Here is a 14,991-nt window from a genome sequence, read left to right as displayed (position 1 = left end):
ATTCCTATGTCAGTCATATGTAGAGGCACAGCCCTGTAATCCCAGCACTTGAGAGGCTGAGGCAGGAGCATCACTGCAAGTTCGAGGCTAGCTTGGGTTACACAGTAAGTTCAAGGCCAGCCTGAACTACATAGTGAGACCTTATTTAAAAAAAAGAGGGGGTGCCAGGGATCTAGCTCAGCAAAACAAGCATCTGCCTGGAAAGCACAAGGTCCTGAGTTCAATTCCTGCCACCAAAGGAAAAAAAAGGAATCCCCATGGTAACCACAAAGAAAATATACACATAAAGATATGAAAAGGAATCACAGTGTCTTACTGCAAAGCTTCAAATAAACATCAAAGAAGCCAAGAAAAGGAGAAATGAAGGACGTCCTCCCTCCTCTCTAGGACACAACGTGCAACATCCAGAAATTAAAGACAGAAAGGCTTATTTTGGCCCAGTTTGCAGAGGTTCCAGTCCATAGCTGGCTGGCTCCAAGGCAGGGCAGCATGGCAGAGGGGCATCGCAGAGGACAAACAGCTTGCAGCATGACAGGGAAGTAGGGGGAGGTCACAGGAGGGAGGCAGCTACACCCATCCAGGGCACGCCCCCGTGACCCACCTCCTCCAACCTGACTTCACTTCCCAACATCACGTGTAGTCACAACTCGTCAGTAGACTAATCCACTGATGAGAGTCACGCCCCTGATCCAGTCACCTGCCAAAGGCCCTGCCTATGAGCACATAAGACTTTGGGGGTGACATGTAAATAAAGCTAAAGCAGAACAAAATTATCAGGTTAATAACATCCCTTAGTTATTGCACGCTGATCAGGTCCACAATCTCCCGAATGAGTATAAGGTAAAGGCTAAATAAAAAGAGGTGAATGGAATGACTTCAGGGCTCCAGGAGGATCAAAGCCCTCTCACAGAATTCCAGATTCTCTCAGGGCTAAGGCCACGCCCTTCTCTGGGTGGCTCGTATTTATCTGGTATTTATCAGAACAGGGAGGGGAGTGCTCCACCCAGGAGTGAGACGCCTGAGGCTACAGTCTTTATCTAGTTGAGATTGGATCCAGGTGTTCTTGTGTGTGATCTTGTTTTATCCTTTGAGGCTTTCCGGCTTCATCTGCCATTGTAGGCCTCTGTAGGGATCAATGGCTCACAGAGGTTCACTTACTATGAGTCCATCGCCCATCCTAGACAAGGAGCCTAGGCCTTGGACAGACTCACAAGTAACATGGAAAGCCAACTGGTTAATTTAAGTCTTGCTCAGGGCTGCTTCGCAGTGGTCTCCATCACAAAATACCAGTAGGTATCTCATCAGTAATTACTTTAAGTGCAAACAGATTACACTCTAATCAAATGACAGAGATTGTCAAAATGGACTTTTCAAAAAATGATCCAACTATATGTTGTCTATAAAAGGCTCGTTTTAGCCAGGCATGGTGGCACATTCTTGTAATCTCAGAACTCATGAGGCTGAAACATTTCAAAGAGGATTGTCATGAGTTTGAGTCCAACTTGAAAGACGGAGTGAGATCCTGTCTTAAAAACACAAATAGGTATAAAGTCAAAGGATGAAAAAAGATACTCCATGCAAATAGTAACAAAAAACAGCTGGGACAGCTATACTAATATCAGACAAAACAGACTTTAAATCAAAAGGGGTCACAAATAAGGATGTTATATAACAAAAATTCATTCCAACAAGAAGATATAACAAGTCATAAACATTTATGTAGCTACAGTCATACTCTCCAAATATATGAAGCAAAACTACTAGGAAGAAACAATACTATTTTGATACTTCAATACCCTACTGGTATGGTTTGGATTTTATTTTTGTTTGTTTGGGTTTTTTTTTGCCCCCCCACCCCACCCCCCGTACCGGAGATGGAACTCACGACCTTGCGCTTACCGGGCAGGCACTATGCTGCTGAGCTAAATCCCCAGCCCCTGGTTTGGATTTTAAATACCCCTCCAAAGGCCCTTCAGTTCCAGGGCTGGTCCCAGGACCATGCACTATGGGAGGGGTGGAACCTTGCAGAGGTCACAGGGCAGGCGCCCGGGGGGAGCAGCACCCTGGCCCTTTTCCCTCTCACACTGCGTTGCTTCACAAACACCCCTTACACTCCCCTCCATGATGCGCCACTGCGCCACAGGCTGAAAGGCAACACAGCCAAGGAACCCCTGACTGACACCTCTGAACTGAGTCAAAGCCAACTTTTCTTCCTTTGAAGTTGATTTTCTCATGTATTTTTTTTCATACTGATGCAAAGCTGATGAAGGAACAACCAGACAAAGATCAGTAAGGAAAGAGAACACCTGCACAACACTGTAATCCAGTGAGGCCTGACAGACGTGGGACTCTCCGCCCAAAACAGAACACACATTCTTCTCATGTGCACACTGAACATTTTTAAAGCTAGCAGAGGAAGAAAATAAAGATATCAGGCAAGTAAAAAACAGATGAGAGAACACCAATGAAACCAAAAGTTGGCTCTTACTTTCAAAAAAAAAAAAACCAGCAAAACTGAAAAACATGGGCTAGAGCTTTTCTTACAAAGAAAGTAAGAGAGATGCAAATAACTAACATCAGTCAAGGTGTGGTCTTACTGTTAACCTTTCAGAGATTTTAAAAAGTGGTAAGATAATAAAAAGCCAAACATGGGGGAGGCCAAGGCAGGAGAATAAGTTTGAGGTGAACCTGAGCAACGTAGCAAGATTCTGTCATTGTATTTTTTTTTTTTTTTAAGAGAAAGGGCCAGGGTATAGCTCAATGCTCCCTGGGTTTAATCCCCAGTATTGCAGGGAGAAAGGGGGAACCAGTATTTTTTAAACAAAGATTATGAGACAATACTGTGGATAATCAATATGCCAACAAATTAGATAGCCTTGTAAAAATTAGACAAATTCCTTGGAACACACAAATAGAAAATCTCAGCAAATTTAAAACAGGTGAAGAGACTTAATCAGTCAGTAGTCAAAAAATCTGCAATAAAGATTAAGTGCTGGACCATTTGGCTTCATGTGAATGCTACCAAATGGTCAAGAAGAAACACCCATCATTCTAATACTCTTCAAAAGAGCTGGAGAGGAGAAAGCTCTTCTCAATTCACTCCACAAGCCCAACATTACGTTTATATCAAAGCCAGATAAAAACATCACAAGAAAATGATAGATCCATTTTCTTTGCCAATCTATAAGCAAAAGTCTCTAACAAAATACTAGTAAATTGAGTTCAACAGCATATTAAAAGGATCATTTACTATAACCAAAGGGATTTGTCCCAGGAATGCAAGGATGGTTCAACATCAGAAAATCAGTCAATGTAATAAATCACATTAATAGAATGATAAAAGGAAAATACACAAAAATCAACTGCTATAGAAATGAGACTTGACAACATTTATCACCCTTCCATGATAAATACATGTGATAACTAAGAATGGAGTGTAAATCCACCAGCATGGCACAGGGTGTTCATGGAAGCTCCAGAGGTAACATCATATTCAATGGTAAAGACTGAACACTTTCTGCTCAAGTTAGGAACAAGGGTACCTACTTATCTAACTACTGGAACAGTTAGATAAGGCAAAGAAAGAAAAGCCACTCAAACTGGAAAGGAAGAGGTAAAACTATCTCTGTTTGCACATGACCTGATTCTCTTGATGGAAAATTCCAGCAAATCCACGAAAGCTATTAAGAGCTAACTAACAAACTCTACAGAGCTGCAGGGTAGAAGATCAACACATAAAAACCAGCTGTGTAGCGGGGCATGGTGGCACACACCTGTAATCCCAGCACTTGGGAGGCTGAGGCTGGAAGATCGCAAGTTCAAGGCCAGCCTGGATCACTTAGAGAATTCAGGGCCAGCCTGAACTACAAAGCAAGACCTGTCTCCAAATAAATAAATAGCGAGGCGTGGTGGCACATGCCTGTAATCCCAGCACTTGGGAGGCTGAGGCAGGAGGATCACTGTGAGTTCGAGACCAGCCTGGGCTGAACTGCACAGTGAGACCCTGTCTCAAAAAGACAAAAATAAATAAATACATAAATAAATAAAACAAAATTTAGAAAACCCTGTGTTTCCATTTGGGGCAATGCATACTCTGAAAAGGAAATTAGGAAAGCAACTCCGTTTACAACAGCAGTTAGAGGAACTAAGTATTGAAGAATAGCCTAGCCAAGGAGGCAAAGAGTGTGCACACTGGGGACTCTAAGGTACAGCTAGCAGAAATTAGAGATGACACAGATACATGGGGAGACATTCACATTCATAGGTTAGAAGATTTAATATTGTGAATTTAACAATACTACCCAAAGTGAGGTGTGATTCCTATTAAAATCTGAGTGGCATTTTTTGCAGAAATAGAAAAAAAAAACCTAGAAATTCACATGAGTTTGGAGTGAGCCTTGAATAGCCAAAACAATCCTGAAAAAGAACACAGCTGAAATATTCATATGTCCTACCTTTGAAACTTATTACAAACCTACAGTAATTAAAACAGCATTGTGCTGACATAGGCCAAACATACAGACCAACAGTCTAGCCTAGCCTAGAAATACACCTTCAAATTTATGATCAACTGATTTTTGGCAAGGGTGCTAAGACCCTTCAGTGATAGTCTTTAATACCTGGTTCTAGGGCAAGTAGATATCCACATGCAAAAGAATGGGGCTAGGGATATAGCTCAGTGACACAAGCACTTGATTGGCAAGTGCAAGGTCCTGAGTTAGATTTCCAGTACCCCAAAAAAAAAAAAAAGAGTGAAGTTATTCTCATACCTAATAACATATATAAACATTAACTCAAATAGATCAAAGACCTAAGTGTAAGAGTTAAAACTGTAAAACTCATAGAAAAAAACTAGGAAAAATTTTCATGATATTGGATGTGGCAACAGTTTTATGGATCTAGCACTAAAAGTACAGGCAAACAAAAGAAAAAAAATAGATAAACTATATTTCCTCCAAATTACAGACTTTTGGATGAAAAGACATTATCACGAAAGTGAAGACAATCTATCAAATGAGAGAAAATACCGTATCTGGTAGGGATTAATATGCAGAATACATAAAAGACTCTTAAACTCAATAAAAAAACCAACTTGATTTAGAAATGGGCAAGCCAGGTGTAGTGGCACATGCCTGTAATCCCAGCACTTGGGAGGCTGAGGCAGGAGGATCACTGCAAGTTCAAGGCCAGCCTGGGCTACAAAGTGAGCTTAAGGCCAGCCTGAACTACATAGTGGGACCCTGTCTCAAGAAGACAAAAAAGGGATGTGGGGCAAAGAGCTTGAATAGACATTTCTCTAGTGATATATAAATGGCAAATAAGCAAATGAAAAGATCCGCACTATCATCTGTAATTAGGGAAATGGAAATGGAAACAACGATGAAAAATCACTTCGTGTCTCTTAGCAGACGGCTATCGTTGTGGAAGAGACAAGAACCGGAAAGAACAAGCATGGTAAGCTGAAGTCCTCGGCCTTGCGGACGGGAACGTAAAATGCTGCAGCTGTGGTGGAAACAGCTTGGCGGCTCCTCGAAAGGTTAAACAGGAAGCTACCATGTCATCTGATGAGCCCTCATAGTATAGGTCCAAAACCTGAAAGCAAAAACTCAAACACCTTGCACACCACTGTTCACAGTAGGACCGCTCACAGTAGTAAAAAAGCAGAAATAATCCAGGTGTTCGCAGATGCATGGGTAGACAATATATACTATACTCACACAATGGTATCTTATTCAGGAAGGAGATGCCGACATACAGTACAGCACGGGTGAAATTTGAAGACACTGTTCTAGGTGAAATAAGCCAGTCATAAAAGGGCAAGTACTGTACGATTCCCCTTATAGGAGGTCTCTAGAGTAGGCAAATTCCTAGAGACAGAAAGTAGAAGACAGGTTTCCAGGTTTCCAGTCATTGTTTAATGGGTACGGAATTTTTATTGGGAATGTTACAAAAGTTTTGGGTAGAGATGGGGTACTTGTTGTAAAACAACAATTAAAATGATAAATATGTACATGTTCAAGACAATTAAAATTTTAGACATGCCAACCCCTCCCCAAGGCGAGAAAAGAGGGAGAGCACTCTCACAGACAGGACTCCTCACAGCTGGTCGGCAGCCACGCATGGAGCCTGGCCACCCTTCACCGAGAGCCTTGCTGCCTTCCCTGGTACAGCACGAGCACGTGGACACCCAGGAGCAGAGCACTGGCTCCTCGGGGGTCTGTGCAGGCAGACTGCAGCGCTTTCCCGGGCAGTTATGCCCTGCTCACCTGTGGGAAACGAGAGGCCGTGAGCTCTCGGGCGAGTTCCTCGAGGGCATCCGTATTCCGGCCACACAACACCAGCTTAGCACCGGCAGCATAGAAGGCTTTGGCACATTCTAAGGGAAGAGAACCGCGACAGCTGAAGATAACCAGTGATATTCCTCGCCAGTGCAATCGAAGCCTCCCAACACTGCACAGCACAGGTCCATCTCTTCGTGTAACCCCCATGTGTTGGTGGGTGCTGCGAACCAGTGTGGAGCTAGGATTTAGGGCCCAAGGTAGGGCTCCTGTCCAGAGGAGTGACAGAAAGTGTGACAGACATCCAGCAGGCAAAGAGGACGGTGAGAGGGACAGGCAAATGTGTGTCATATGAGGCTTAGGACTTTCCCTGAAGCTTTTATTTAACCCTGAACAACCCTGAGCATAACCTGCATTTTCAGAGGTGAAGCAGCTCAGCTAGTGATGTTCCCAATGGTCAGGCAAGGAACTCGTCCCAACGAGCTAGGACAGGCAGGGCTGGCTGTCACCACTCTGCAGTCCAAAGAGGCTGCGTTCCCCCTCTATGTGACCTGCTCCTTAAGACACCTACATGCCATCAGCACAGACCTATGGGGGACATGGGCTGCTCTGCAGAAAATCAGGGCAGAGGACTATGAGAAGGGGTTTTTGGCGAGTCCTTCTCTGGAGTTCTGGATCCTAGCAGCGGGCTATTTCCCAGAGAATGCTCCAGGCAGGGGAATAGAATGTGTTTAGTACCCAAAGGGCCAGGGGCAAAGGATGCTAGGACAGAAAGTAGAAGTCAAAGGCTTTGCTAATTTTTTTTTTTTTTTTTTTTTTTTTTGGGTCTTTTTGAGACAGGGTCTCGATATGCTGCTCAGGCTGGCCTTGAGCTCACTTTGCAGCCCAGGCTGGTCTTGAACTTGCAAGGATCCTCCTGCCTCAGCCTCCCGAGTGCTGGGATTACGGGCATGCGCCACCACGCCGGTCTAGGCTCTGCTAATCTGAAGGTGGGGTTCAGGCAGCAAAATGCTGTGGGGTGTTGGGAGGCCAAGCGTTGGGAGCGGGGTGCTGAGGGGAATGGGAGGAGAGGAGAGCCCTAGGATGGAGCTGTGAATGTGGGGGGAGCAGAGTCCCAGGGGGATGTCACTTGCTTGCCTTGCTCCCAAGTATGTCCCAGCTAATTGTTCAGCCTTAAAAACTTCTAGCTCTGGAGAAGCAGTGAAGTGTAGTGGTCAAAAAAGGGACCTCCTGTGTCAACTGTGACTGCCCATGCTCACTGGTTCTTTTTTTTTTTTTTGGTCTTTTTGAGACCAGGTCTCACTATGCCACTCAGGCTGGCCTTGAGCTCACTTTGTAGCCCAGGCTGGTCTCGAACTCACAACGATCCTCCTGCCTCAGCCTCCTGAGTGCTGGGATTATAGGTGTGCACCACCATGCCCAGCCATGCTTACTGGTTCTATGATGTCCAATAAATTACCTTTTCCCCCCCATTTTCCTCTTCCTTAAGATGCACATAAAAACAGTGTCTAGTTCAGGAAAAACTGTGAGACTGAATAAGTTAATGTAATGAATCCTTTCTACAATACTGGGAGATAAAAAGCACTATGAGGTAATTGTTTTTAATAGTACTTGTTTTTACTACTTATTAGTATTTTAGTATTTCTAAACTACCCTTTAAAAATGGTCTAAAACTTGCAGATGAAGGCTTTGGCATGTGGGTGAAAGGTTATTACCTGAGGGCTAGTCTCCACAAATGCGTAAGAGAAGCTCTGGGGACACCTTGGGCCTTGACTGCACCAAACCTTACAGGCCCAGATGGTCAAGTGGCTCCTTAGCCCTCCTGCTCCTGGAAGGGCCAGGCCCGCCCTACAGGGAATTCCCTCTCTGGACGCCGTGGTGCAAGGGCTTGGCAAGGCGTCAGTCATCACCTGCTTGGCCGGGAGGGGTCAGGGTTACAGGGTATAGGCAGTGTGTGTTGGATCTGAACACTCCTTCCCTCACAGAAATGTCAAGTTTCCTTAACTCCAGAAGGCTAACAGGAAAGGAGTCCAAATTCCAGTGTCTTTCAGGACGCAGGCACCACAGGAAGAAGGTACTGTGCTGCCTGCCTGTCTCTGGGCATGGAGTCCTCTCTGCAGCTGCACCTGCCACCAGCACTCCTGCTCCCCCTCATCCCTGCGCACAGCTTTCACTCAGCATCCTGTGCCTACGTCTCTCACACCCTCAGACAGTTTTCTGGAAGGAAGCACTAAGCAGACAAAATGAGAAGTCTGCTCCTGCCTATGTCTATGTAGCTTGGCCTGGTCTGGCCATAGTACATTCTCAGCAAAGCAGCAAAGGCCTCACAAGAGTGACCATGGTGTAGGCCTCATACCGTGCTATACACCGAGGCTAGAACTCGTCATCTGGTTTACTGAACCATTCCCAAAGATCGGGAACCTTGGCCCTGTTGGCTTCCTCACTTCACTTTGTCCTGTCCTAACCAACACAGGATATTTTGTGAGGCCAGGCGTGGTGGTGCACGCCTGTAATCCCAGCGCTCAGGAGGCTGAGGCAGGAGGATCATTGTCAGTTCGAGGCCAGCCTGGGCTACAAAGTGAGCCCAAGGCCAGCCTGAACTGCATAACGAGACCCTGTCTCAAAAAGAAAAGAAAAAAAAAAAAAAAAAAAAAGGGTATTTTGTGAGATGCCACCAAAAGGTGCAGACACAAAGCATCAAAGGCTGGGAGGCCGGCTAGTGTATAAACAGTTTCTGGAAAGTGATCACCCAAATTCCACTTAAGTCTTGCTTCTTAGTAAAGCCAAGGGGAGGAAATTAAAGTTTCTGTAGGGCATGAGAGAAATGAAAACAACAGATTGGCAAGACTCATCTTCTTTTCCTGAAAAGGCTGATGCAGAGGGCAAGGAGAGCCAAGGGGAAGAGGCTAACAGTTTCAAGGTGGCAGTTATCTAGGGCTGCAGTGGCGTCCCTGGTGCTGCCAGCATGCCTGGGCTGTAACTCAGAACAGCTGTGCACAGCTCTGTGCTTCAGCCTGGCTAAAGTCAGCATCCAGAACATTCTAGGGCGAGTCAACAGTGTTACTACTCTACAAGAACAAACTCCCTGCAGCTTCAACGCACGAAATGCAGAAAAGGTAGGAGGAATAGGAACGCGGTCTGCAGACGCGTCACGAAGCCCCGCCCCCACAGCACAATGACACGGCAGGCAGAGCCGCTGACCACAGTGCGGCCCGCTCCTCACAGAGGCCGGGCACTGCAGCACGTCCTTGGTGGCACCAGCAGTGGGTGTCAGAGTCCCACTTTATCTGCACAGAGGGACTCCTACCCTTAGGACGCTAGACGAGGCAGAACATAAGCAGAGTGGCTGGGACCCAGGAAAGGCCGAACGCCACGTACTACATGTACAGGCTTGGTTCCTCAACTACATTCCCCACTGTGTTCACAGTCTTGGGGTTGCAAGTAGATGCAGAATAATGAAGAGGACAATGTCTGCCTGAACATCCACACATGGAGACACCTGCAGCCCCCTGGTGACTCTGTGCTAGGCCACTCTCAAATACTCTTCAAGGACTTTTAAAAATTGCTTTCTCTGAGATCAAGAAGCAGCTGCTGACTATCCTATTTATATAAGCTGAGTAAGGTCAGAGGCCCAACCAATGGCAAAGGGCCAGGAGGCAGCTGTCCCTTCAAAGCTCTGGATATCCAGTGACAGACTCAGGACTCACCCCCGAAGACCTAATAGCCACAGTGGTGTACAAATGAACCCACACTCCCTGTGCAGTCCTCCCAGGTTCCCTCAGCTACGGGCAGCCTCTTAATCCACAGACACGGCCCTGTCTGCTTCTTCGTTTTCATCTAACACCCGGCTGCTCACAGCTCCCTGTGCCACCCCGCTGCTCCCTCATGAATGCCCTCCCTTCCTTCCTGGCCACACCTTCCTTTTACAGGGCCATCTCCGCCTAGGCAAGGTTTTAAAATTGAGCTCTAGCTGGGCTGAGCACAATAGCACATGCCTATAACCCTAGCACTCGGAGGCTAAAATAGCAGGATCACCGTGAGTTTGAGGATGGCCTGGGCTACACAGTGAGTTCAAGACCTGCCTAAATTGTACAGTAAGACTCTGTCTCAAAAAAAAAAAAAAAAAATACTGAGTTCTGCAGTCCAAGAGACATGGGTTTGATTCTCAGCTTTGTGCTTTCTGGGTTGAAGTCCTAGGGTAGTGATGGCAAATCTTTTAGAGCTTTCAGTGATAACAAACAGCTCACTGTGACACGTGTGCCACAGATTCGCCACCACTGTCCTCAGGCAAAAGTCAAACCTCTGAATCTCAAGTGTTAGAATTCAGTGAGATCACACACTTAAACGTGCTTGACACAAGCAAGCACACAGAACTGGGATTCTTCTGATCAGACCTGATTGGACACTTCCACGACTAAAATAGCACAGCTAAATCCTTGCCTTGCTGCAGCAAACTGTGACTTCTTAACAGAAGGACCTGTCGTTACTAACTTTGTTTTTCTGTTGTTACTGAAGTGCTCGGGATGGAACACAAGGCCTCGCATGCTGGCCAAACCTGTATCACTAAGCCATGCCCCCAGCCCCGGGGACCCAAGCCTCACGTGTTTGCCCAGCACCTGGCCTGGAGCCTGGCTCTCAGCAGACGCTCAGTGGGCACCAGCTACGCCGGCACCAACCAAAGCATGCAGTGGCAGGCGGCCTATCACATTTCCCAGAGCTCCTCAGCCTCTTCCCGGAAGTACACTTAAGTGTGGGTGGGACCACTGTGGTGTGTGCAGAGACTGAGGAAGGAGGGTGGGGACCTCACACCATGTGTCCTTGGCCTCCGCCACCAGGACCCATGACAGCTCTGCAATGCACTGTGTGGGCTTTTCGGCAAAGGCCAGGAGTCTGACTGACCCAGGTCTGTGTCCTAGCACACCACGCCCAGACTTCAAAAGCTCAAGGTGTCACGGAAGAGGAATGTACCTAACGTGGAGAACCTGGTAAAGGAACAGGTGAGGCCTCGACTGTCCTGTCTCTGACCCTGCTGAGCCCAGGAAGGGAAAGAGAAGAAGGTGTGGGGAGGGTGTGTTCTAAAGTCATGCCAGGCTGAGGTGCTGGCTGAACCCAGGAGAAAGTCTGCTCATTTGGTCCTCACAGAGGTAAAAATACTTGTTAAATTAGTTGTCCACATTTGAAAATCAGACTTCACATCAAAACCCTCTTTCAGGAAGCAGCCGGGGCTAAGTTAGGCTGCCTGTCAACACACCGTGCGGTCCTCTTTACTGCTCACGCAGTCAGGGCCACTTCCCACTGTGTAAGGCCCTACGTTTTCCCAACTGGACCCAAGGACAGCGGCAGGCTGTTCACATGTCCTGCAGCTCCTGTGCGCCTGCCTCCCCCCAGTCCCGCCTGCTCTCCACACCCAGTAGCGCTGACCCCGACCCACCTCTCCCCAGGCCTGAGGTGGCACCTGTGACCACCACCACAGCGTTCCTCAGGTAGGCCTTCATGCGGACCCGCTGCAGCAGCCGGAAGAGGCCGAAGATGCCCAGGCAGCCGAGCAGCAAGGGCAGGACGGTTGTAGAGGTGATCAAGTCCATGGCCGTCCTCTTCAGTAGACTCTTCCTAGAAGACCCGAAACCAAATCAGTAAGCGACAGCGTAGGAAACACAAGGAACTTGCCGAGGTTGCTCCCGTAACTGATACAAATCCCCGACCTCCCTTCCAGACCTCCGCTTGGTGTCCACAGCAGCGCTCCTCCAGGCCTAGCATCGTTTCACTGCTGGGACCTGCGGCCCTTGTCTTCCCACACTGCTCTGACTTGAGCAGACAGTAACACCACAGCCTCAACGTGCCCCTCCACGATCAAGACGAGTGCGTCATTCAGTGTAGGGCTCAGTGACCTGGCAAGTGCCACAGGACACGGCAGCTATCAGCACTCATCCAATTCTCCTGACTCTCCTTCAGAAACATACATCAAGCCTGTTGTCATTTTCAATCCCTGAGTATTGGTGAGAAAAAAAAAATCTTTTTTTGGTACCAGGAACCGAACTCAGGACCTTGAACTTGCCAAGAAAGGTGCTGTGCCACTGAGCTATGTCCCTGTTATGGTTGATACACTGTGTCAACTTGAGTCTAGAAGCTTAAGTAACTCAGCATTCTATATCCCCCGGGCAAAAAGGACACGCCCTTGCAGCTCTGGGATGTTGTTAACTGTGTCAACTCGAGAAGTTTAGAAGTTCAACTATGTGACTCAGCAGGGAGCCAGGGTCCTTAGTTTGTATTCATCCTGAGCCTGTGCAAGAGGAGGGCACAGAGATGGTGTGGGTGCAAAGGACCACCCAGCTCAGAGGGGGCAGGCTGTGCACAATATAAGGAGGGAAAAGAGGCTTGCTTCATCCCCTTTTTGCTCTTGCTACTTTTGCTGTCTTCTGCGGCCTTGGACTGTGGCCCTGTGCCCTGCCACCCTGCCCTGGAGCCACAAACTGTGAGCTAAGTAAACCTTTCCTTCCTTAATTTTGGGCATTGGGTATTTTGTCTCAGCAATGAGAGAAAAGTAACCGAGGCAATCCTGGCCCCAAAAGTTTTTTTAAAGATAAGGAAAAATAAATCGAGTATGGTGGCATACACCTGTAATCCCAGCACTTGGGAGGCTGAGGCAGGAGGATCGCTGTGAGTTCAAGGCCAGCCTGGGCTACATAGTGAGTTCAAGGCCAGTTGGGACTATATAATTACAGAAAGACAGTCTCAAAAAGCCCAAAAAAGTAAAAGTAAAAAAATAAGAAGGGAAAAGGAAATCATACAGATTCATGCACCCCTCTAAGCAGACACTCGGAGGAGAGATGTTTCTTGGTAGGGCAGCCGTGCGATCCACGATGGCCACAAAGTATTTTTTGTAGGGGGTGGCTGGGAATCGAACTGAGGACCTCATGTTTGCCAGGCAAGCACTTCGCCACTGAGCTAAACCCCCGGCCCCACGAGGTATGTCTGGCCACAGGCCCCACGGACACCAAGGGGAATTCGGTGCAGGATGTTTGTCTGTGCTAAGGGTGAGCACAGACCGGCTGGTGAGCATGGTGCCCTGCCACGCACACGACACGGTCTCAACTGGCGTTCGCCACGGCGGGCCACGTGAAATTAGGAGGCTACACAAGTGTCTGTGCAACAGTGTGGTCAAGTGTTCAGGAAACGTAACCATTTCTTCACACCACCCTAGTTTCCTTATTTCCCCCAAGCCTCCTTAGGTCCTCATTACTCACCTGGGAACTATGACCAAAGCAACAAGTAAGCAGAGAGACACAGAGTTAAAGTCAGGGATGAGCCAGTGAGGATATCACTGTTCTCCAGAGCCATTCGTCCACACACAGGACTGTGGTGTTAGCACAATGATCCCTTGCAGGAAGGAAGAGGCTGGGAATCCAGAACAGAGTTCTAGCGAAGCAGCTGGGAGCTTTAAATTATTCAAGAGTTTGGGAATAACTATGTAAAGCCACCTACCTACTAAACGTCCCATCTCCTGAACTCTGCACATTTAAAAGCATTCCACTTCCTTTCTGCAGATGACATCAACTCTGCAGGTGCTGTAAGCCCAGACACACTGCATATCTCCACCATTCACCTATGTACTAATTGCTTTGATCCTGAAGTTCACGTTCAGGGTGGCTGTCCTAATCTAAGTCAACTCTGCAAAAGGATTCTGCTCCAACTTCAACTGTCATTTCCACTACAGTTTAGTAATTAATTTTTCATCCACCTTTCCAAATATATCCAAGTTCTTGATTACCGTAAAAAATTAACACTCCTGGGCTGTAAAATGACCTTCCCATCAGCTGTCACTTTACCCACTACGCATCCCCCACTGTTCCACTGAGGCAAGCCCGTAACAGATGAACAAGGAGACTGGCACCTGAGTGCCACAATTTCAACCCAGTGCCACTGGCACCATCTGTGTGCCCAGCAAAAGTACTGAGTTCTGTCCTGTAGGTCATGCCAAGCCCCAAGTACCCACTGGGACCCAGGGTCCTTCATCTGGCACCTGGCTCAGTAAGGTGCAGAGCTGGCCCCATTACCTGTGTCATGCTGGGGTTCTGCAGGTGCTGCCTAGGGTCCTTCCCAGGCCCAACTCTGGAAAGCAGAGATGCGGTGTCCTGAGGGCAAGCGGGTTTACTGCTGGGGGCCGGAAGGACTGCCGGTCTATTGGCACAGTGTGCCAGACAACTGCACAAGATGGCAGAAAGCACGGGGAGGTACCGCGTAAGTGCAGCTCACAACTTTCACATAACGAATGAGGGGGTAGATTTCAATCCAGCCATGTGGCTGCTTGGGAAAGTTTTTTCTCACTGCAACCCAGGTCCTTATAAGGCAGGCTTCCTGGTGGGATACCCTCACTTGCCCAAATCAGCCACTTCCTAGCATAAGCAGAAGCGGGAGAAGGCACAGGGAAGGACAGCAGGGCTCAGCCTTGGGGACCGGGACCTTCTCATCACCCTGGAAACTGCAGCTGGTGCTCAGTGCCACTGCAAACCCACAGCCTAGGACTGAGCCTCAAATCTGTCCAAGGCCACTGGGTCAGACACAAAGTGCGCAGCTTGTCACCTCCGAGACGCAGAGGTCCCAGAGACTACCTATAAAATGTGCACTGCACGTGACAGTGGCCATGCCGGGGTCCAGAGAATGAACCCTGGAGCCAGCCTTGGCCACTTCCAACATATTAAAAAGACCTAATGCT

General features: G+C 47.7%; 1 protein-coding gene across 3 annotated transcripts in view; it reads right to left on the bottom strand.

Annotated features, from left to right (window-relative positions):
- The window catches only part of Dhrs7b (dehydrogenase/reductase (SDR family) member 7B), a 50,301-nt gene that overhangs the window by 10,869 nt on the left and 24,441 nt on the right, over nt 1-14,991 (bottom strand). For 2 of the 3 annotated variants that reach the window (XM_013509623.1, XM_005413987.2), the window contains exons 2-3: nt 11,710-11,888; nt 6,267-6,376 (exon numbers count right to left, since the gene is read on the bottom strand). In XM_013509623.1, the coding sequence (XP_013365077.1) occupies nt 6,267-6,376; nt 11,710-11,888 (289 nt within the window). Of the gene's footprint in view, nt 1-6,266; nt 6,377-11,709; nt 11,889-11,993; nt 12,677-14,991 lie in introns of those variants that run through there. The other variant, XM_005413986.2, reaches the window with a different exon arrangement.

The sequence above is a fragment of the Chinchilla lanigera genome, unplaced genomic scaffold (genome assembly GCF_000276665.1).
Source record: "Chinchilla lanigera isolate Chin_1 unplaced genomic scaffold, ChiLan1.0 scaffold00176, whole genome shotgun sequence".
In the NCBI taxonomy this organism is placed as follows: domain Eukaryota; kingdom Metazoa; phylum Chordata; class Mammalia; order Rodentia; family Chinchillidae; genus Chinchilla; species Chinchilla lanigera.
The sequence above is the reverse complement of the archived record's forward strand: the minus strand, read 5'-3'. Positions and strand labels throughout refer to the sequence as shown.